Raw genomic sequence first — 24,633 nt, 5'->3', positions numbered from 1 at the left:
TTACTCAAGTAAAAGTACTGTTACTTCAGAATAATATAAGTAAAAGTAAAAGTAGTCATCCAAATAATTACTTGAGTAAGAGTAAAAAAGTACTTGATGAAACTTGATGAAGTGAGTAACTGTTGAGTAACGTCTGATTTATTTCTTAACATAAGCATCAATCAGACAGACAAAAATACAAAATAATCATATTCAGGCAAACAGTGAATTAAAATAAATTAAATAAAAGTGAAAATAAATAAATTTAAATTAATTTATTAATTACAAAATAGCTTAAATGAGAGACTTGTCACATTAAATTTGGATGGATACTGCATGTGTAAAACATACTGTAACCTAAAAGACAAAGATCCACCTGTCCACAGCAGAAACTAAAACTACCGCTACGTCTCCTCAGGTTAGATGTTGAGCTGTTGAACGCTCACATGTCCGTTTGTTTTGGTCGACACTGAAGACGCCGCATGATGTAGCTGCTGTTTCGCACTTTTCCTAAGGTAACCATGCTTTCACTATGAGGACGGGGGGTTCCTCCACGTCTGTGTTGCCTTGGCGACGGTTGATTCTTTGTTTTGCTACGACTGTAAGCTAACACGTCCCGCCCATAGATATATACAGTCTATGGTCCCGCCGCTAGAACGAGGATGGTCACGTGACTGCACAACGCCGTTTGATTGGTGGAACACAGTCACGTGGTAGAGCCTTAAGCGGAAGACTTCTCTCTGTCAAAATAAAACATTAAAATGAGACGTACGCAGGGGTAAAAACAATGACGCGTAGAATACCAAAGAGGTAAAAAGAAAAGTAACGAGCTCCTTGTAGCCTGATGTAGCGGAGTAAGAGAACAGTTTCTTCTTCACTAATCTACTCAAGTACAAGTAAAAGTATAGTGATGTAAAACTACTCCTAGAAGTACATTTTTTTTCAAAAACTTATTCAAGTAAATGTAACGGAGTAAATGTAACTCGTTACTACCCACCTCTGCGCAAATGGAGATGCTTACCACACCAAAACTAATATGCTTCTTCTCTGCCCTTTCACCTTTCTTAACCCTTGTGTCAAATTGACCCATTTCAACTTTTTACAAGAAGAAAAATGCTACAATTTTTTCTTCCTGAAAATCAAAAGAATTCCTGACTCAATTCTGAAAAAATTATTCTGGATAGGACCACTGATGTTTTTTCCATAGTGAATTTGTAACATGAATTATAACCTTATGACAAAATTCCACTTTTTTATTGTGTGCTAGTTGAGACTGATTGCATTCCCTAAACATTTACTGTATGTTTTCTCAATTGTTGGAAATTGAGATAAAGACAATATTTGTTAATAGATTATTAAGTAAAATGTTATTTCAGAATTATTTTTAACCCTTGTGTTGTCTTCCCGTCAACCATGAAACATTATTATTGCTTTTCTCGACATTTTTGTCACTTTTTCAATGTTGTTGGTGCTTTTTTTGATGTTTTTTCCAAAGTTATTTGATGTTTTTAATGTTGACATTTCCAGGGCTTATTTCAAAGGCACATTTTTTGTGACAAAAAAACTGAAAATGGATCAAATTTGAGCAGAGGACAACATGAGGGTTAAGGAACCAAAATCAATGGTTTTGCCTGAAATCAGTTCCTAGGTCCTTGGCAAGTGAATTAATAATAAGGCACTGATTACGTCACATGTTAAAAGGTATATACGCAACGACTTCCTCAAAAACAATGTATAGACTCATACAAAAGTAATCAATCTCAATCAGCACTCATGACCCCCTAGAGGTGTGTGTTGGTGTCTGTGTATATATGGGCGGTCTGGTTCAGTGGTAGAGCGGTTGTCTGCCAATCGGAAGGTTGGGGGTTCAACACCAAGTCCATGTCGAAGTGTCCTTGGGCAAGACACTGAACCCTGAGTTGCCCCCGTGCTGCGCATCGGAGTGTGAATGTGTGTGAGTGTTTATCTGATGAGCAGGTGGCACCTTGTACGGCAGCCCCGGCCACAGTGTATGAATGTGTGTGAATGGTGAATGTTTCCTGTATGATGTAGAAGCGCTTTGAGTAGTTGTTAAGACTAGAAAAGCGCTATATAAATACAGCACATTTATATGCAGAGACCCTGCCCTCTGCCTATATTTTCTCTTTTCTTCTCATTTTGGAGAGTTGGAATCATGGTCGAGAGTCGGGACGCTTCTGGGCGTCAACAAAGAGAAATGTCTTATTTCTATGAACTTACCTTTCCCTGAACTTCACAGACACTTCATTTAACCATGGGAGCCTGTCAGTGGGAAAAACAAGCTCTTTTAGTGAACGCACATTGAATGTAATTGAGCCGTAGGATTACTCAATACTGGACATGTCCCCATTAGTCACCTAGATCATAAAACGTGTGAAAATGCAAAATAATTGTCTGGTTTTAAGCCCAAGTGTTTTTTACATACAGTATATACGATGTTTGTACATCATTTCTCACTGTTGATTAAGGAATTTCACAAAGTAAAATATCTTGTCACGTTTACTGTAGATTACTGTGATTCTGAGTCTAACTTTTCCTGGTTGAAAAAAAAAATGCAGCTGCCAGACTCCCCAGCAGATCATTTAGAAATTTCATATTCATTGTTACCATTCTAAAATGCATAATTATTAGATTGTTTTAATTATTTCCTGCTTCTATGCCTGCTGTTATTTTTGAAAGTCTATTGTGTTACATTTACTCTACTCTCTATTATAATTAATTCATGGGATTCCATCCAAAAGTTGTCAGGTATGATCAAAACTGTCAACCCAATGATGGTTCCAGATAAAAAGTAAGTAAGTAATGGTTGTTTAAAGAACGCTACAATTCAAGTGAATTTCAGAAAGCATTACAATCAGCAAACTCTACACACAGAGCAGCTCATCTAAGGGATAAAAGGGATTCAAAACATAGTAGAAGGCCTGCTGAAGATTGTGGGCCTGTTTCAACTCGTGTAATATGTGTCACTAGTGCAGTTGATGAATTTAATGACGCTTGATTCTTACTCTGACAAGCACTTTCACCAACGTCTGCCAGACGATTGACCAAAAATGGGAACCTCCACATGATACTCACTGTTACCCTCGGGCCTTACCGATATGACTTGGACTTTTTTCAAGAGGAAACAAAGCCAAGCTGTGAGAAGGAGTGGCTGCATGGAGTAACTGTGGGCCAAACAACAGGTACTGTAGATACATAGGCCTACAAACAGTACATAGGCCTACACACACACACACACACACACACACACACACACACACACACCACACACTAGAGTCCAGGTCTGGAGGAATTTTTCTTCTGTCTGAGCCCGGCCAGCGTCTGACAGAGCCATGAATGAACCCGGCCCGAGCCCAACAGGCATTAAGAAACCTGTATCCGGGCCCAACCTGAGCCCGACACAGAATCTCATTTTTTCTCATACTAATGATACATGTAGGCTAAGTTTTTGTGAGAAAATCCCACTTTTATTAAGCAACTGTAGGAAGGCATTTGGAAATGTCAACAGACGAGAGCATCAGCGCACACGGGCCAACAAGCACATGTTAATAAGCTGTTTAATTTTAAATGTTTAATGTGTTGAGCCAGGAGAGACTTGTTTCCTCCAAGGCTGACGTAAAATGAAGACTTCTGATGAGCAAATGAGTGAACTTGGCTTTCAGTCTGGGGTTTATTTTGGACACCGCACACACTGTGTACAAAACGTATTCCACCAAATTTCCTCCGGTCACATCTACAACATGTCTGCTTCCTCTTTCCTTATTTCTCGTCTGCCAACTTACCCCCCCCTCACACACACACACACACACACACTGAGCTCTTTTAAAGGAGCTGCAGTACCATTTTACAACAAATGCCTTTTTGCAGTGATGTGACCGAGCCTGACCCAAACCTAACCATAATTTCTAATTATCTGTCCGAACCCGGCTCGCCCCGCTGGGTACCGTCGGACTCAGGACCCGTCAGGCTCAGGTTAGGTATCCCTGCCTTAACACACACACACACACACACACACACACACACACACACACACGCCCATGCACACACAGAGTCTAAACCCCATCTGTGAGGTCCAACATTTTTAGGTCTACCTTTAAGCTGTTTTGGCTGGCCATATGTATTAATTTTGATAAAACTCCCGCACACTGTATAACTTGCAAAACATATAAAGTTTTAATAATGGGCAACGTACGGTACTTGGCCATCTTCAGGCAAAAAGCACTTGTGAAAAGCAAATGTGACTGTGAGCCGAAATAATACAGCACATTGTAATTTATGTATTCATTACCAACAATTAGTAGCCTATGCAGTTAAAATGGGGGAAATTGCATTACAGGTTTAAGGTGTGTGCCCCTGAATTTTCCGCCTGTGGCCCTAAAATTGCTCTTAGTAAAAAAGTTAGTCTGAGGCCCCTGCTACATATAGTAATGTATGCTGATATATGTTCAAACTAAATGACCACTTTAATAGTCATGTCTTGCTTGAAATAAAATCTCATATGTGGTGTTTGCATTTATGGGTTGCATTTCATATGCAGTAATTAACACATGTTCATGACAGCTGTTGGTAAATCTAGGCTATTTCTAATCTACTTCTATATATTTAGAGAAATAAGGGGAACGGTGGGGGGGGGGGCAAAGATTAGCCTACTACTTGTAAGTTGTTAATACATCATGGTTAATGTACCTACCTACCTTACACTATTGCAGTACTTGTTCCTTGGCTCTGCAGCATACCATAACACTAAATATGATATGTTGTAGGCCTAAGTTATGTTATGTTCTATGTTATTTATTTAATTAAGGAACAATAATTTCTGTGTTCTGTTCTGTGTTGGGGCTTCGGGCGTCATCAATAAAACAATATATGCCTCGAGCTCGATACGCGCTACACAGAAGACTTCCTCAACAAGCCTCAGCACAGTACACTACAAATCCCATCCGGCAATGTATCCTGTTTGGATGTCGCGTGTTGATGACGTAGTGTTAGCAGCTATTGGGTTAGATAACGTTAGCTGTTTTAACCACAGACTGACTTCTCAACATAAGTAAGGTAATAAGTTGTGTTTTTTATCCATGTTTTACTGGCCGTAAGAGAAGTCAAACTACCGTTGCCATGGCGCAACACAATGCGTTTACAAGCGTAACTAACAACCTGTTTGTCAGAGTTAGTCTAACTGCTGCAGGTTATCCAGCTAAAGCTACAGCTGTTAGGTGGATATCGTTCGGTGAGGCAAACATTAACGCAAGCACGACGTCTTTACTTAGTTAGCGACTCAACCTTTTCATGCTCCATAACGGAGACAACAGGGACGTTAATGCACGCTGACTCCTCCTTTGGGAAGACACATTTGCGTTTCAGTCTTTTGTGACTTTAGTTTATCATCCAACTATGCGTGCAGACGTGTGAAACGTAGTACTAAGAAGGCACGTAGTATTATGCAGGATTCTAGTCATCCTGCACACAACCTCTTCTCCCCCCCTTCCATCAGGGATAGTTTTTATCCTCAGGTAATCAGGTTGTTGAATGATAGCGCAGCAGGAAGGAGGGCTGGGGTCTGGATTTAGTTACTTAGCCACTGTTTATTGTGGTGGTTAAATGGTTTTATGTTTTTAAGCTATATTATGATTATTGATTGTTACTGTTGACTGGTGCTGAGAGAGTGCCATAGGGCATACTGTATTTCATTGCTGTGGTACTTGTACTAAAGTACATATGACAATAAATTTGAATTTGAACTTGACTGTTAGATAGTATTTCAGACAACAGAGTTTTATAACAGTAAACGGTCTGTGGTTGTACTAACAGGACGTGGGAGAAGATCTTATCAGTATGATTTTTCTATGGCAGTAGCAACTGTAGAGACGTGAGTCACAAACAAAGTAACTTCAGTAGGAAACTTGGCCAGCTGGCAACAACTAACGACATACACAATGACTGCTACACAGGTTATAGTTCTGTAGGGTCCATTTGATTGAAGGTACCCTGCCAAGTCTTGTTAAAAGTCTGTAATTTCAACTGCTTTGGCTAAACCTGAAACAATGCTTATTGTGAATGCCTGTGTATTTGCCACGTGAAACATGTGGCATTTAACAAAAAAAACACAAGTTACATGGCGGATTTGGAGCAAGTTGCCTATTTATTAAGTAAAATGTATAATCTTGCATCTAATCAACTGAAGACAATATCAGATTACATACAGTATGTAACGTAAGGTTATATTCCAAAAAAGCACCATGACGACGCAAATCATGTTACTGATAAACACAGAACAGGATACAGTGACACTTTATTATGATCTCTATAAATTTGAAAACCCATACGACACAGTATTGCTCATCCAAGTACGTGTGCTGACATGTAGCCTACATATCCAGAGCATTTACAGCAGAGTTTTGTAGTAGAAGGAAATGGTCTTCAGTTGTGTAAAACTTCCCCAATAAGTCATGACCAACTGCCACTTTGCTTGTTTGAAAGCCATGATGTCTCTCTCTCATGGGTGGGCAAAGCAGAGAAAGGTGAGGTAACCTTGCCCCTTATTGCCTCATAAGGAGCAACATTCCAGATTGGCCCATCTGAGCTTTCATTTTCTCAAAGGCAGAGCAGGATACCCAGGGCTCGGTTTACACCTATCACCATTTCTAGCCACTGGGGGACCACAGGCAGCATATTAACGCATATTAATGATAAAAAATCTCATAAAGTGAAATTTTCATGCCATTGGACATTTAACAGAAATTAATAAACTTGTTTTTGCGTGTGGAACAAACTTCAATTACAAATACCCACACGAACATATTACATGGCGGACGAAAAGTTAGTTTAATCTCCGCCCTGCACTTTGATTGCTTTATTGTGACTGTTATTGCCACTCTTCATTACACCCCCAACCGGTCGTCAGACTCCGCCTACCAAGAGCCTGGGTCTGTCCCAGGTTTCTTCTTAAAAGGAGTTTCTTGTCGCTACTGTCGCTACTGTCGCATAAAATTCTTGCTCTGGAGGGAACTACTAGAACTGTAGGGTCTTTGTAAATTATAGAATGTGGTCTAGACCTACTCTAGCTGTAAAGTGTCTTGAGATAACTCTTGTTATGAATTGATGCTATAAATAAAATGTAATTGAATTGAACTAGGCTTGTGCTATACTGCAAAATTTAGTATTGATCCGATACCAAGTAAATACAGTGCTAGTATTGGGGATACGAAACCGATTAGGCCTGCACAAAATTGGAAAGAAATGACATTGCGATATCTTTTCCTCTGCAATATATATTGCCATATAAAAAAAAGAAAAAGTCATTTTTAAAAGATGACATTAATAGCTCTATTTGGAAATAATAAATCATTCTTGACTACTGCGGAGATTTTGAAGGGGAGTGCATCTACATAGAAGAAAAAAATGAAAAAGGATCTTTTCTAATGTGAACCATTCTTTGTTGAACTTTAATTTTAACTTTACAAACACCGAAGCAAGTAAGCGCTGTGGGAAATTAGGTCGAAATACGCTGGTTGACTAGCATGACACCATTGTATTCATATAATAATCAATGCAGGCTAAAGTGTAAGACAATGACTGCATGTTGCTTCCTCTAAATTTCAGCGCACTAGCAACAAACTGTGTGTCCAAGAACAATTGAATCAGTGGAAATTACGTTAGATCAGACACAGGCTTCTGTAGTAGATTAGTGTTACATTTCCAGCGTTGCGGCTCCAAACCGTAACGTTAGTTGGGACAGACGGACCCCTTGTTTCTTTAGGCTAACTATATTAGCTTTAACCTGGCTGGTAGCAGCTTTCTGTGGGGGGGAAATGGCCGGCAGACGTTGTGATTATGTTGCATTAATCAGGTGATTTGGTTTGTATTTGCAGCAAATATAAAACTGACTATGACTACTGTACTGTACTTCAAAAACTATGCATATCACTGTGTCCTACGGTACTTTTCTACACACGGAGCGCCTCGCTTCCCATAACAATAACCCCCGTCGGACGAACGTCGCATACACACACTGCCCACATGGCTAACTGTCTTAAAGGGGAAGGGTCGGCCGGTAATAATCATGTAAAAGTTGAACGGTGAAAGTTTTCTTTTCTGTCAAGCAGCAAAAAAGGATTAGCGTCAAAATCGCAGCGTCCTGCGATGTGACTATTGCGCATGCACACATCTCAATATCGATGCTAAAACCCAATATTGTTCAGCCACAATATCGATACTTTTTAACAATGGTGGATGCATCATTAAATTGCTAAATTTGAATGAATTTTCATGTCCTTTTTAAAAGGGGTTTTGTGATTTTATTTTTTTCCCTTTTGGATTATTGAGAAGTTAAAACCCAGGACAGAATTGTCATATGCTTGTATAAATGTGTTGTGTTAACACTGTATCTTACAGCCTTTTTTACAAATCATACTGCTTGCCGCTCATTTTTGGGCTGAAAATATCTCTGCCATTCCGTCTCTTTCCTGCTTGTGTGTGTGTGTGTCTGTGCTGCTGGCCGCCACTGAACTTGGCTGCTTGCTTGCTTGTCTGGCTGGCGCCGCTTAGTCACATGACGGCACGACGTCAAATCGCAAGAGGGGGTAGGAGGAGCAAAGTGTGCCTGCTCTGCGCTGGGACAGGAGCAGCACTGACACAGACAGCCCGTCGCCTCTCTGATGAAACCACAGCGGTGCATACTGGAGAGAAACTCAAACTAAAGTATCACTCTCATTAATTACACTATTGATCAATATCAGTACCAACTTTGGTATCGATGGTATCGATTTGGATCAATCTGCCCACCACTAGTGCTTACTCACAGTACGCTTATACCGGCCTCCCGCTAGCTAGCTACTGTCGTGGCCAAGGGCTTTAAGACCCTCTGTTGTCATTAAGGTATCCTGTTTGGGAACACTTTGGTCTCCCGGTGAAATACAAGAACAAGTGGATAAGAGTAGTGTGCCAACATTGCTCATTAGTCATCGGGAATGTTGCTGGCAACACATCAAACTTGCTTTCTCACCTAAAACGGTACCACGTAAATGGGAATATCGCTGCTACAAGGAGGAAAAAACAACCTTAGTGCCAACGCAGCTCCCCTCCGCATTTAAGCAGACTTTGCTGGTAATTCAGATTGGGCCAAAGCATTAACAAATGCTATTGCAGCAGATCTACATCCATATTCAGTTATTGAAAACACAAGTTTTAAACACACGACGCGGTGAAGGTGATTGAGACCTGGTGTGAAATTCCTTCTCTCCAACATTTCAGCCATAAAGTCACACCAGCCCTTAATGAACAAGCAAAAACTGCTTCATATATATTTTATTATGTTATATTGTTTTAAAATCTTTATTTATTGGAGAACTTATGTTTAGTAGTTTGCAGCAGTATTTTATTTATTACTGTTATTTATTACACTTCATTTCAAAGTTAGTTTAAAAAACTGTAAACTAAAAGTTAATAATAAACAAGCACTTTGTGTTACTTATTTTTTTTTTCCCTTACTGTACCAAAAATTAACCAAACCGTGGTTTTTAAACCGAGGAACGTACCGAAGCGTTATTTCTGTGGACTGTTACACCACTAGTACACACATGCACATGCATACATACATGCACACGGAAAGACACCTTTCCATGAGGATTGTTAACAGTAAGATAACAGAGAAATGCAAAAAAGAAATTGGTGCTGGAATAAATGAAGGAATATTAATAGATATAATAAAAAAGGTTGCTTAATATCTGAGGTAGGTGAATATGACAGCATAGTGTATATTTGAGATATCTACTATCTATTTTTAAATTATATGTATCTAAGATTTAAAACGCCTAAAGAAATAAAAGTGAAATACAATATACATTACATGTATTTACTTAATACGTAGCCTAGGCATATCTATTAACTATGTAACAATTGAATAATGGTACAAAAGGACACTTATATTAGGCTAGGTCTTGCCTTACAGTCATTTTCTGAAATTCAGCCCTTTGCTGAACAAAAGTGATAGTTGACTATCAGTCTGTCACTGCAAAACTCACCCATCCTGTAGCCTCACATCCAACCCTTCAGGTAATTCTAGCTGTCTAGCTTACAGACATATTAACATTAGCTTGTCCTTCGCCATTAAAGGTCCCATGGCATGAAAATTTCACCTCATGAGGTTTTTTTTTTTTTTTTAATTAATATGATTTCCCCCAGCCTGGTGAAATGGTGATAGATGTAAACCGAGCCCTGGGTATCCTGCTCTGCCTTTGAGAAAATGTAAGCTCAGATGGGAATCTGGAATCTTGCCCTTTATGATCTCATCCTCCACGTCCAACTCAGATATGGTATTAGGGGACCACTAAGGTCTGTTTAAAAGAGACTTCAGATATAGTATTAGGGAACCACTAAGGTCTATATAAAAGAGACTTCAGATACAGTATCAGGAGACCACTAAGGTCTATATAAAAGAGACTTCAGATACAGTATTAGGAGACCACTAAGGTCTATATAAAAGAGACTTCAGATACAGTATTAGGGGACCAGTAGGGTCTATATAAAAGAGACTTCAGATACAGTATTAGGGGACCACTAAGGTCTATATAAAAGAGACTTCAGATACAGTATTAGGGGTCCAGTAGGGTCTATATAAAAGAGACTTCAGATACAGTATTAACTGACACTAATTAGCAGTCAACATTTGAGGATTCTTCCAAAAGGATCCCTGTAGGTGTTCGTACAACGTTCTAAATGTACAGTCAATGCTTGTGTACACGCAGCCAGCTTGCCCACAGGAAACCGTTTTAATGTGAAAGGCTGTCTGTTAGGGTTGTTGAAATTAATCATTGCGTCAATACATTGCAATGAAATTGATTTGAATCCTTGACAGGATAAACTAGGGGTGGGGGAAAAATCGATACAGCGATATTTTCAATGGCAATACTGTATCGATACACAGTCACCAAGTATTGTTTTTTTATTATATATGTGTTGGTCAGTTTGTCCCATTTTGCAGCAATACAATTGAAGTGAGATGAACAGAGAACTGTATCTTTTTCGATAAAACAGATGTTGACAAAGTTTCCTTTTGGGGACGTCATTTAAAGTTGGGAAAGATTGGAAGTTGGGAAAAAGGTTATACATTGCAATATATCACAGAATATTGCAGTATGTTTAAAATTACAATAATATTGTATCATGGCGTAAGTATCATGAGGATATTGTATCGGGAGGCGTCTGGGGATTCCCACCCCTAGGATAAACGTAATCAAATTGTGAGACCAGTGAAGACTCACTTCAACGCCCTACTGTCTGTCGTTTCGGCTACATGGTCTGGCAGCTTGACTTTTGAATAAACCTTCTGATGCGTCAGGTCAGTGTGTCATGCCCCTCAGCTCATGGGAGCTCATAGTTGTACGGTGCTAAAAAAACTAAAACAATAAAAAATTATTTGCAATTCTCAAATGAATGCAGAGCGATTTGTATCCAAAAATGCATATTTGTGTATGTGTGTTTAATTTTTAACTCTCATTTAAGTTAAAAGATCCTCACACTATCACATACCCTTCACCATACATAGAGATAGGCATGGGGAACTTTCCATCAGATCATCTCTCAATGCAAATCAAACCAGTTATTAAGCTTACTGACACCCTGCCAATCTTTATGTATGGTGAAGGGTATGTGATGATGGGGGGTTACTTTAATTCCAAAGGCCAAGGGAACTTTATCAGGATGCATAGTGTCCTTATTCATGAAATATCTAGCCTTTAAAAATAAAAGTAGTGGGGTGTATAAAAATGCCCCCTGTATTTTAAGGAAGAACATTTCAAAGAAAATTGGTGTCTTTAAAAGGTTGGATTTTCCTAATTTTTTTTAAATCAAGGCATTAAGATCAATTTCCAAAAGATCTTTTTTTCTTTTTCTTTTTAATCACCTTTAGCATGGGTGTGTAAACGCTCTCAAGCCACTGTGAAAACAGATGTTGATTTGAATGCTCAAAGACTGAGATGGCTATTGACATGTGAAACAAGGAGGAAGCCTGGGAGACAAGAAAAAAAGCATCTTACCGAGATGATTTGTAGATTTTTGTTTGTATTTGGTTTTGGTATTTTTATTTTTTTATTTTCTGTTATTCATGTATTTCTCCACATAATTTGTATGCTAAACCGGATGATGCCAGCAGTCAAATACTGGTGTCTTGTATTCCCAAATGGGATTAGCCAAATGTTTGGAATGACACAAAAATAAAACTAACTAACTCTATCTTATTGTTAAAAAAATCTTGTTTGTAAAAATTGCCATAGCTTTAAGGTTTTCCGTTGTGTAATCGTTCAAAGATAGAAAGTCATATCAGTAGTGGCATCTAAGATTTTTTAACAGCGCTGCCTAGCTGCCCTTCCTTCAAAGGAAACTGTGGCTACTCCCTAACTGGTGTGTGGGAGGAGAAGGAAGGAGAGGAATTAGTAAACTGTAAATCAATTCTCGCTTATTCTTCCCTGTGTTTTCTCAACTATCTAATAAATAGTAATAAATAAATCAGAATAAGGAAGTAAGATTGTGACTAAGGAGCACTACGTCTTTCTCAAATGACACTAGAATCAATGTTACGGCAACCATTTCCCACACATCTTCTCTTGGCATTGTGAAGTGTCTCTAAATGTGCTCAATCATTTTCTCACAGGAGATGTCCTCTCTGTGTGGCACCAGCAGCAGCTGTCAAGAAGCAGGTCAAGAGGCCTCAGAGAAACAGGCAAGCATGGCATGACACAATGATGCAATGGAAACACACCTGAACTTACTGACAGATGTCTGCCAAAGAGAGAAACTACAGTATATAAAATGGGACAGCCTCTGGTATGAGACAGAAGAATTGCCGTACCATATTGCGATGCAGTTGGTAAGGATGCTCTTGATTGGTGCAGCGCTAGAAGTTCACCACATTATGAGGAGACAGATGGACTTTCTTCAGTCTCAAAAGCACAGCGTATGCAGACATTTTAAATGCATGGATGGTGTTACAACAAAGTCAACAAAGACCAAAACCAGCAATGCGTTAGTCCGTCTCTCAATACTTTTTGACTTACCTAACCTGTTTACACACAGTGTTGCAACAGGGTGGTGATGGGAGATTGAGTCAGAACTACTAGAGAGTGTGTGTGCACTGGAGGGAACTACTAAAACTGTTGGTAAATTATAGATTGTGTTCTAGACCTACTGTATCTATAAAGTGTCTTGAGATAACTCTTGTTATGAATTATTACTGTAAATAAAATGTAATTGAATGTACGGGTTAGGGATTTGATATGTTGGTATGTTAATAGTTTGATATGTTTATTATGATCAAAAATAACACCAAGATTTTTGGACTTTGGACTGTACAGCTCAAGAAAGGGACTCCAAAAGGTAAACAGTCTTGGAGGCTGTCGTATCCGGAGCAACAATAGGGACTTTGGTATTATCTTCATTAAGCTGCAAGAAATTGGTCACAGTTCAGTCCTTAATGAAAGACTAACATTTGAGCAGTACTGACACTTCAGTGTGAGTGGGATCGAGTTATTATTGGTTTTAATTTGATCTGGGATTTGTTGACAATAAGAAACCTGTAGCCGACAATAACACCAAACATTTCCTTAAATAATAAATTCAGTCGGGCATTCAACAGCAAATAAAATGTATGCATCGGTTATACTAAATAACAGTTTTCTGTTACAGTGACACAGTACTGGTACAGCAATGCCATCAACATAAAAGCACAGTGCTTACACATTTAACCATGTGCCTTTTAAAATGTAATGACTTCTATTCACACTGATGTACGCTAAGATTGTTAAACTTGATCTATGATAACTTACAGGAGAAGGAGCATCCTCGTGTTCTCATCCCCGAGTTATGTCGACTCTTCTACCAGCTGGGATGGGTGACGGGGACGGGCGGAGGGATCAGTCTGAGACAAGGGTTCGTACGTACATTAATTTCTTGCAGAATATTTTGAAGGATCAGAAATGACACGCCTTCATTTAACTTTTCTGTTTGCATATCTTAGACAATCATGCCAAAAATGTTGTTTTCCGACATTCGCATGGTGACAGAAGTGCAGCAAGGCTGATCTGAGGTCAGTTACATCAGTTTTGACAATGTTTGCAAATCTAGGGTGAAGACAGAAGGTCACAGTGATGCCAAAATGAAACAGAATTCAAACTGAAGGCTTTGACAGGTTATTACGACCATCTTTGAACTGTGGTGTTTTGGATGGCAGCTACAAGGAAAGCGCCACCCGTCAGCAAATCCCTGTTTGAAATGGGGAATGGCAGACATTAATTTGAGCCAACAGGGGAGGATGATGGAAGTTCAAATGAAACCAAATTAGATTTACTGACTGCCGCTGGTATTTCATCCAGATAGAAGAAAAGTCTTAAATGATTGACAGGAGAATTTCCTTTAATCTTGTTAAATTATTATACTTTTTTTAGATTTTGATAGAAAATAAGCACCACTGCAATACTTAATCCATCCATCCATCTTCATCCACTTATCCGGTATCGGGTCGCGGGGGCAGCAGCTCCAGTAGGGGACCCCAAACTTCCCTTTCCCGAGCCACATCAACCAGCTCCGACTGGGGGATCCCGAGGCGTTCCCAGGCCAGAGATATAAACTCTCCACCTAGTCCCGGGTCTTCCCTGAGGCCTCCTCCCAGCTGGACGTGCCTGGAACACCTCCCTAGGGAGGCCCCCAGGAGGCATCCTTACTAGATGCCCGAACCACCTCAACTGGCTCCTTTCAACGCGAAGGAGCAGCGGCTCTACTCCGAGCTCCTCTCGGATGACTGAGCTTCTCACCCTATCTCCTCCCCCCCTGAGGAAACCTATTTTGGCCGCTTGTCACCCTGGATCTCGTTCTTTCGGTCATGACCCAGCCTTCATGACCGTAGGTGAGGGTAGGAATGAAAATTGCCCGGTAGATCGAGAGCTTTGCCTTCTGGCTCAGCTCTCTTTTCATCACAACGGTGCGATAAATTGAATGCTGCTCCGATTCTCCGACCAATCTCCCTCTCCATGGTTCCCTCACTTGCAAACAAGACCCCAAGGTGTGTGTGTGTGTGTGTGTGTGTGTGTGTGTGTGTGGTGTGTGTGTTGTGGTGTGTGTGTGTGTGTGTGTGTGTGTGGTATTAATAACATTGTAAAGGCTACCATACACAAATTTTTGGGTAAAATGAAAAAAATCTGTCTAGATTGCATTACATACTCTATATCAGAGATGGGAAGTAACAAAGTACAAATACTTTGTTACTGTAAAGTACAAATACTTTGTTACTGTACTCAAGTAGATTTTTCAGATATTTTTACTTTACTTTACTATTTATTTTTGTGGCGACTGTTTACTTGTACTCATTACATTTTAACACAAATATTACATTTTACAAAACTGACTCGTTACTTTAGTTTTGTACAAAAGGTCGTCATGTCGGAGAATAGCGCGGACACACGCCTCACACCGCGAGCGAGAGAGAAAAGGATTCATAACAATTCGTGCTCAAGGATTTTTAAACGTGAGCAAAATAGGAAAGCTATTCTATATATAAACTTACCTTAATTATAACTCGTAATAACGTAATAATCCATGCGCATGGTTTAAAAAACTGCAAATTAGGAAAGATATTCACAGATTCAAACTTCTGGAATCAATTTCTCTATAGCAAAATTATATTAAATCACAAATGATGCATCTTTCCTAACGTAGTAAAGTTAACAATGAGCTACAAATACATTTTTATCAAGACGAGTCGTCCTTGAACCTGGAGAAATAAGATTGGTCTCTAGCAGCAGCCGACGGTCCTTGGACGTATATAAACTACAACACTGACACAAAAATATCTGTTCATTTAATGATTAAATAAGGTAGTGTCTCCAAACTTATGTCTTAACAGCAAGTGCTGTAGTACAACTAGGAGGAGACAGTTATAATTAAGGTAAGTTTATATATAGAATAGCTTTCCTATTTCGCTCACGTTTAAAAATCCTTGAGCACGAATTGTTATGAATCCTTTTCTCTCTCGCTCGCGGTGTGAGGCGTGTGTCCGCGCTATTCTCCGACATGACGACCTTTTGTACAAAACTAAAGTAACGAGTCAGTTTTGTAAAATGTAATATTTGTGTTAAAATGTAAGGAGTACAAGTAAAAAGTCGCCACAAAAATAAATTGTAAAGTAAAGTAAAAATATCTGAAAAATCTACTTGAGTACAGTAACAAAGTATTTGTACTTTGTTACTTCCCATCTCCGATATAGAGTATGTAATGCAATCTAGACAGATTTTTTTTCATTTTCCCAAAACATTATATTAAGATATTTTAAAATTATTTTTATTTTTTGTTGTTTGTATTGCTTTGGTTTGACTCACATGTGACTCAGAGCCTGAGGCGGCCTCTCCAAACATTGCACACAAAAATCAATAGGCTACTCCTTTATCTGTTGTCTTTATTGCTAGATTGAAAAAAGAATGCAATGGCTTTATCCTCCACATTCTACGGGGAAACGTTACGGCTGTCAATACATACGATAAGTTTGTTAGTTGATAACTTTTTAAATGTTTTTTTTCCATTGGGTCTTTTGGTCCAGGCTGTAGAATGAAACATTTTCCAACAATGATTACTACTTGGTTAAGGAAACGTGATTCAAGATTCAAGATATTTATTTGTCATATGCACAGATTTTACACCATGCAATGAAATTCTTAAGTTGCAACGTTTCCCACAATATAAAAATGTACACAATATACACACAATATATTGAAAAGATTCATGTTGATATGTTGAAATGTTATTTACATTACAGTTCAAAGGGCATTCCAAGTAAAACAATGGACACTACAGGATGACTCAAGCAATAACTACAGAAAAAAAAAAAACTTAATTAAAATAAATAATAAATAATTACTTAAAATAACTGCCCAGAGAAATGGGTTCTTTGTGGATGAATGGAAAAGCTTTGGTGAGTGTTTCTTAGCATCTACAGAGGACTGCTCCTTGCATAACATAATAAGACATAATAGCCTGAGAAGACTCCTATTATTTGTATACCATGTAAGGCCCTCGCCCTTCTTCTCCTTATTAAAACCTACCATGCTGTTTGTTGTATACCTCACAGAGAACAGATCTACATCGCACCATCCGGCGTCCAGAAAGAGAGAATACAGGTAAGCAGGTTACAATATCGTTCTTCTCAGTACAAATAATCAAGAGTTCAGATTGAGCAGCATTATTTCAGAAACAAATTTGTGTGTTTACACCTGTGTAATGTTTGTGTTACTCAGCCAGAAGACATGTTCGTGTGTGACATGAAGGAGAGGAGCATCAGCTGTCCACCTGCCTGGAAGAAGTTAAAGAAGAGCCAATGTACACCACTTTTTATGAATGCCTATACTATGAGAGGTGAGTCATTATTATTACATTCGTACACATTACCACCCATACTAACCACCGTTTGCAGTGGGTCAGCGGTAGAACTGATCAGTAATCCCAGTACCCCCAATTGTCTTTTTAATTAAGTGATATACTTGTTTTGCCTGTGTCAGAGTCCAATCCAATGTTTATTAGACAAAGAAAAGTAACAAAGAAAGAAATAGGAAAACATACAAATTACTTTTTTATTCAAACATGTTTCTAATTTGAAAGGCTGAATGGAATTAGAAATGTGGAAATGTTTTCCTGAATGTTGATGATTAGGTTCACTAAAGGTGGTAAAAACGGTTTTGAAATTGTGTAACAAATAGCAAGGAAACAACATTGGAAAACCATTAACAGATGCCAAACATTCTCCTCTGGTCTTCTTTCTTTTTTTTTTAGCAGCTGCATTTCACAAACATTTTATTCCATAAACATGGTTTATAAAACAATTTTCTTAGGAAAGACTTTGTTAGAAATTAAGGCTGAGACAAGTGTAAGGTTATTGTCCTCAAAATGGAGTTCTTGCATGGGAAAGCTGTGGTGTGTGGCTTCCTTTTTAAGATGAAATTCCAAAATGTATAATATTTTATAAAGAAGCAAACAAGGCATAAGCCATCATAATTAAAGGTCAACATTTTAATGAAATACCTCAGCCAAAAAGTATGATTTTTTTTGTTTTTTGTTTCAATTACTCATCCTCTCTATCGTGGAATACCAGGTGAGAGTTTGTATCTTTTACAGATAAGGAAGCCACCAAAAATAGAACTTGAACTAACACACTTTAAATTGTACAAAAGAATTTTAAAGCATAGTGCACCTTGGTGTCTGGTCATCATCTGTGGCATGCTTTCTCCTGCCTTGTTATAATTATAATTTGAGAATGACAATACCAGGAGACAAAACTGAAAACCTGCTTTTCCTTTGCTAAAATTCAGGCGCACAGGCAGTTATACACACCCACTCCAAGGCTGCTGTCATGGCAACACTGCTGTATCCTGGCAAAGAGTTCAGGATAACACACCAGGAGATGATCAAGGGGATTCGTAAGGGCACATCAGGCACTAACTATGGGTATGTAATCAAGCAGCAAGGATTAGTCAAGTCCAAAAAGCTTCCAATCCTTTTTATTTTCAGTCAAGTGAAAGTTTACGAATTATTGGTTCTGAAAGTATCTTGGCACTTGTAGTAGAAATCATAGCTGCAAAATAAACAATACGGATCCCTTGTGTAGATTTGAGATGTGTCTGCACTCCGCTTGGGCAGACACATTAGACTTAAGGCACAATCCGGCATGTTTGTAATGAAACTGTTTTTAGATTCTAGAGCTTGAAAATATTGCTGTTTAACTGAGCATAATCTGAGTAACATAATCTTGTAATTACACACACAAAATCAGCTCGAACCCTCTCTCACAGCAAATAAAAAAAGAAATGGAGGGTTGAGTGAGTATCGACTGTAGGACTTGTTTCTCTTGTTTGGAAACACACCTGAGATAAGATAAGTTTTCATCCCGAGGGAAATTGCTGTGCAGCAGTAGCAGTTGCAAGTGACAAATAAAATGTAAATGCGAATAACAATGTAAATGGACTGTTCTTATATAGCGCTTTTCTAGTCTAAACGACTACTCAAAGCACTTTTACATGGTACAGGATACATTCACCATTCATACACATTCATACACTGTGGCCGTACAAGGTGCCACCTGCTCAACAGATACACACTCACACACCTTTACACTACGATGGCGATCAGTGTACACAGCCGCCCCTAAATACAAACAAAGGTTATCTATACGGTGCAAAAACCAAATGTACTGTACACAATGCCAGAAATGTAAATGGTCAACGGTAAGGATCGTAAAAGTTAACAGATTAACGATGAGGTGCAAATAAAAAAATATCCACTTTGGTAGGGTAAACGTAAATAACACAGACTTTGTATGAACTATGGCATTTAGCTATGTAAAATTTTAAATCTTAGTACAGGTAAGTGTATGCTTAGTCTAACATTGCCAGACCTATCTCCACAGCGCTGTGGAGTAAGGTCTGTCTGCACCACACTTACATTCTAGAATAGGAGAAATAAATGATCTTTGTTGTTTGAATTTCTATAAATCATTCGCAAAAGAACTGAGCAGACCTGCCTTGTTGCACAATTTCAGCGTGTATATTGCTAGGTCAGAACTTGTCGTTGTTTCCCAAAGCAAAGCACCCAGCACACAAAAGCAAAACAAACAGCCCTGGCTCCCACAGACTGGTAGGACATCCTTGGCTTGGTACTGCACACATTGAATAACCTTCACAAGTAATCCTTCACAGTTGTCACATCCATGACAGTAGAACTTTCCAGCACCGCCTGGTATTGCAGCCATCAACTTTGCAGTGAAACATGTTTGGCCCACTGCCTTCATCAGGGTTAAGTAAAGCATGGACATGGTACATCAAAATCAATCACATGAAGATCACATGTCCATGGTCCATCATAGTCTGTGGATATTTACACAGGGGAAAAGTGATGAGATGAACATCTCTTTCATGGCCATGTTGTCTTTGTAAAGAAATGTGCCTTGCGCTTCTCAATAACCATGATGCAGTTGACAGGCGGAAACGTGAGTCATTGCCAAAAAGTGGACTTTTTTCATACCTGGCAAAAAGTCAGGTAGAAATAACCTTTTAACAAGTCATAGGTTGGGCTTGTTACCCATCCAGGCGGCTTAAAAACAGGTAAATGTTGGCAGAGAGTTGGATAATTATTCTCTGGTTAGAGCTATGAAGGAGGCAGTTAGGATTATTAGGCCTCTTTGATTACAGCAATAAGTAATCTTTTTTTTTAACATTCAGATTTGATTTGATTTTCTAAATTTACATAACAATGCATATAAGCATACATCAAGTAGTGGTCTGAGCTTAGGGGAGAAAATTAATAAGCACAATTCAAATAAAGTATAAAATGAAAAGAAAGAAATAAAACAAAAAAAAGGGGGGGGATGAAAGCAACCTATCGACATAACAAGAGATATGTGTCATTGTACCAAAGGAGAAATATGTCTCATCACTGGTCTGCTTAGTCAGGCACCTTTCAAGCCACTGCTTCCTCTCTGGATAATTTCACTTAGATCCTAAGGCAGGTAATCCATTAGAGGCCGCCACATGTCCTTAAACACGTTTCATTTCCTTTCAATATGGCACTTAGTCTTTCCATAGGAAAAACTCTAAATATTTCTTTGTACCACTGAGTTACAGTGGGAGGTTTCTCCTTAATCTAGTTAAATAATATACATTTTTCTGGCCAAAAATAACTTTGAGTTTATTAAGTAATTTGGATCTTTTCACATCCATATCTCTAATCAAAGATGGCAACCCCAATAGAAACTGGCCCAGATCTTTACCTATGCTGTGTTTAAATATTGCCATCACTTCCTTAGATATACATGACCAGAACTTTGTGTGCTCCAGAAGCAGTGCATGTATGTCCCACTTGTTACCTTACATCTAAAGCACAATGGAGATCTATTAGGGTCGACACGTTGATAACATGAGATGTCCTCTGCTGCCTATGAAGGATTCTATGTTCTATTTCTTTAACTGTATTGCTGAGGAAGAGAGAGTGAGTGGTCTGAATACACCCCACCCAAGCATCTTCATCATATACCCTTTGGAGGTCCTCCTCCCATCGCTTCACAAGCCCATCAACATTGTGTTGGTTACAACTCCGAAGGCTATTATAAAAGTATGTGAAAAGACCTTTTATTCAATGTAAAATTAATTGTGAACTTATCCATTGGTCCCTTCAGTGTTTCTTGTTGAGTTGGCTAGAAATTTGTGTTGATGGACTTGAAGATAGGCAAAAAAAAGTATTTTTGTGGATGTCCAAATCTGTTTTGTGCTTGTGGAAAAGACATGAGGACATTATCATCAAACTAATCTCTAACCACTCTCACTGCCCTTTACTGCCAAGAGCAGAAGACAATATTATCAATATTATCAACACTAGGTAGGAAGTCCCTGTTACCCATAGGTGGAGTCAAATAGGAAAAGGCACCCTTTTGGCCTACAAACCTATGCATGTCCAGCCAGATATTAAAAGAGCTAGACCAAAGGAATTGGAATTCCGGCATGTTTGACACATTATGACCATATCCAATTTGCAAGGCCATTGACTTATTAAAATGAGTCTTGTAACCAGAGAAGGATCTAAAGGTCAGAATAACAGACATTAGATCTGGTATGGACTCATCCAGACTAGTGAGAAAAAGAACACCATCTACTCTATTTTGAGCTCCTCACGGATGACTGAGCTTCTCACCTTATCTCTAAGGCAGGCCCCCTCCTGAGGAATCCCATTTCGGCCGCTTGTACCCTGGATCTCGTTTGTTCGGTCATGACCCAGCCTTCATGACCATAGGTGAGGGTAGGAACAAACACTGACCGGTAGATTGAGAACTTTGCCTTCTGGCTCAGCTCTCTTTTCATCACAACGGTACGATAAATTAAGTGTAATTCTGCACCCGCTGCGCTGATTCCCTGACCAATCCCTTCAAGACCCTAAGGTATTTAAACTCCTTCACTTGGAAAAAGGTTTCATTCCCTTAATCATTATTAGTCATAACAGTTACTAAACCAAAGAAAACAAGAAGTTTCAATTTACAATGGTATACAACAGAGAAAATTTGGGAATGTTTGGTCTTTATACTTGATATACTTCTTCCAGTACTGTGCCTGATTAGCTGTATCACTTTGACAATCGGAGAGGCTGTACAACGGATGATGGTGCAAATCTTTGAGAACAGGCATGCAGAGCCTCTACAGCAGGGGTCTTCAACGTTTTCCAGGCCAAGGACCCCCAAACTGATGGCGAGATGGAGCGGGGACCCCCTAATTATATATTTTGTATAAAATTGTGTTATATCAAACTGGTCCTATAGTGCCATGTGTGCATTGATGACTGAAAGACATCTTCTGCCTCCATTTATCTGTTTACTACAGTGTGTTGAATTCAAGTTAATGTTTATTTAAAGACATTTCAATTAGTGGAAAAAATTGCAGGTGGGGGGGGATATAAAAAAAAAAAGTCTAATCAACCAAAACTTTCGCGACCCCCATGTAGTACCTCCGCGGACCCCCTAGGGGTCGCGGACCCCCTGTTGAAGACCCCTGCTCTACAGTATCTGACAGCCCTCTGATTGCAAAGGTTAAGGCCTCGAAAAGATTTCAGCCTGTGTTTAATTTGTCATTGTGTACCCTGCACAGGTATAATGACCTCCTGGTGGTGCCTATTATTGAAAATACGCCAGAGGAGGAGGACTTGAAATATCGGATGGTTCGGGCAATGGAGGAATATCCAGATTCTTGTGCCGTCCTCGTCCGCCGACACGGTGTCTATGTCTGGGGCGAGTCGTGGGAAAAAGCTAAGACCATGTGAGCATTTACCTCCCAGCACTATTAACCTTTTGTTCTCATTTATGACTAAGAATATATTAGTATATTTGTATAGAGGGCAGGTTTAACAAAGAAGCCCGATTTTAAATACCTCCCATTGTATGTCTCTCTTTCAACACTCAAAATCCTGCTGCATTTGGTAGGTGTGAATGCTACGACTACCTGTTTGAGATTGCCGTCCAGATGAAGCAGTGTGGACTGGACCCTTCAGCCCTCCCAACGGAAGAAAAAGGAATAGTTTGACATTCACTGGTGCTTTTAAAATAGACTTTTGTTGCAGAAAGGTCAGAGGTGTTGAATCAGGATTGCAGATTGTAATCATTTGCCTTTCACTCCGGTCTGCTTCAAACTTGATGAGATGTGATGGTAAAGGCAGATCCAGGGTTAAAGGAAATGAAATGCCTGTCATCTGGAAGCACTTACTGCATAGCGCTGTGGGACAACTCTTAAATGAGCAGCTGGCAAATCAAAGTCTCTGGTTTAAAGGCTTCCTATTCATGTTAGACTGCACTGGAATCATGGTCTTAATGTATGTCGGGCACGCACATACTGTGTATTTCAATTGATCTACAATGACGATGAACTGCCTTTTATTCAATTAATAAAAACTTTATAATTGAGAATAGCAGAAATTATTTTGAGATTATTGTTCAAGTTTTCCCTTACCTTCCGTCTTTTTGGGCTTATCTGGTGCCGGGTTGCCGTGGCAGCAGGCTAACCAAGGTAGTCCAGATGTCCACCCTCCCCAGCAATGTTTTTAAGATCCAAAGCTAAAAAATAAAGTTTTAAAATGCAATTTTCCATTTTGAAAACCTTTTTATTTCTAATTCTCTTTTTTTAATGCAAGGCACACAGACACACATTATTTCTGATTTTCTTTGTTTAAAGCGTAACTCTCGCCAAAATACAACCTAGTTTTTTTTTTAATGCCTTTACCAGAGTCAAACATTCATTTAAAAGCATAATTATGAGATTTATCGTATTCTTGTTTTGGGATAATGGCGTTTTGAATGGGAGTCCTAGGGGCACTTCTGTGATAGCTTAAAATCACTATTTTTCAAACACTAAGAAGCCTCAACACAACATGCAACTTTACTTGAAGTATTACCAGGGCCTCTACACATGAACTCAGCATTGACAACATTGTTTGTGTTCACAGAGTTTACTAAAAAGAAAGGTTTTGATCAACTCACTTTAGCTGTTAGTTTTCCCCTCACTGCCATCTCCCAGTCAAAAAGGTGATCTCTGAATGCCAATGAATGGACTCCATAGGAGGAAATGTCTTATATGAGGCTCCTTTTTCAACTGCAACGTCAAAATTGTTTTTCACTAACAACAAAACAACAAATTATCAATGCATTTATATGGCCCTAATATAAGCTTTAGGAGCTTTCCATCTTTACTCTCCTCCCTGTTACGTTGCATCCCCCCCCCCCCCCAACAAAGTTTCATGTTGTGTCGAGCTTTCGTAGTGTTTTAAAAATAGTGATTTTGATTAGTGCTGTCAAATATTAAAATATTGTGATTAATTGCATAGTTAACTCGCAATTGATCGCACATTTTTATCTATTTTAATTGTACCCTTAATTTCTTTTTGTCCCATTAATTTTTTCTCATTTTAATGCTCTAATCAACGTGCAAATGTTTTTTTTTCTTCTTTTTTTAAAACAACATTGGCATACAGCCTACTGTAGTGTTCAATCACACACATAACAGAATCTGTCACACAGTGTAACACTGTCCATCAATAAAAGGGTGAAAAACATACTTTGACAAAGGGGGGGGGGGGAAT

General features: G+C 38.9%; 1 protein-coding gene across 2 annotated transcripts; it reads left to right on the top strand.

Annotated features, from left to right (window-relative positions):
- The first annotated feature begins 4,907 nt into the window (after positions 1 to 4,907).
- apip (APAF1 interacting protein) lies at positions 4,908 to 23,637 on the top strand. Of its 2 annotated transcripts, XM_032517877.1 has the most exons (9): positions 4,908 to 5,049; positions 12,644 to 12,712; positions 13,817 to 13,917; positions 17,105 to 17,153; positions 17,271 to 17,388; positions 18,092 to 18,121; positions 18,339 to 18,474; positions 22,653 to 22,820; positions 22,985 to 23,637. In XM_032517877.1, the coding sequence occupies exons 2-9, from the start codon at positions 12,647 to 12,649 to the stop codon at positions 23,082 to 23,084; spliced, it is 768 nt and encodes a 255-aa protein (XP_032373768.1). In that variant the 5' UTR covers positions 4,908 to 5,049; positions 12,644 to 12,646; the 3' UTR covers positions 23,085 to 23,637. The 2 variants fall into 2 exon arrangements, with proteins under 2 accessions (XP_032373768.1, XP_032373775.1); XM_032517884.1 differs by lacking the exon at positions 18,092 to 18,121 and having other exon boundaries at positions 4,914 to 5,049.
- Positions 23,638 to 24,633: the final 996 nt, after the last annotated feature.

The sequence above is a fragment of the Etheostoma spectabile genome, chromosome 1, assembly GCF_008692095.1.
Source record: "Etheostoma spectabile isolate EspeVRDwgs_2016 chromosome 1, UIUC_Espe_1.0, whole genome shotgun sequence".
In the NCBI taxonomy this organism is placed as follows: domain Eukaryota; kingdom Metazoa; phylum Chordata; class Actinopteri; order Perciformes; family Percidae; genus Etheostoma; species Etheostoma spectabile.
The sequence above is the reverse complement of the archived record's forward strand: the minus strand, read 5'-3'. Positions and strand labels throughout refer to the sequence as shown.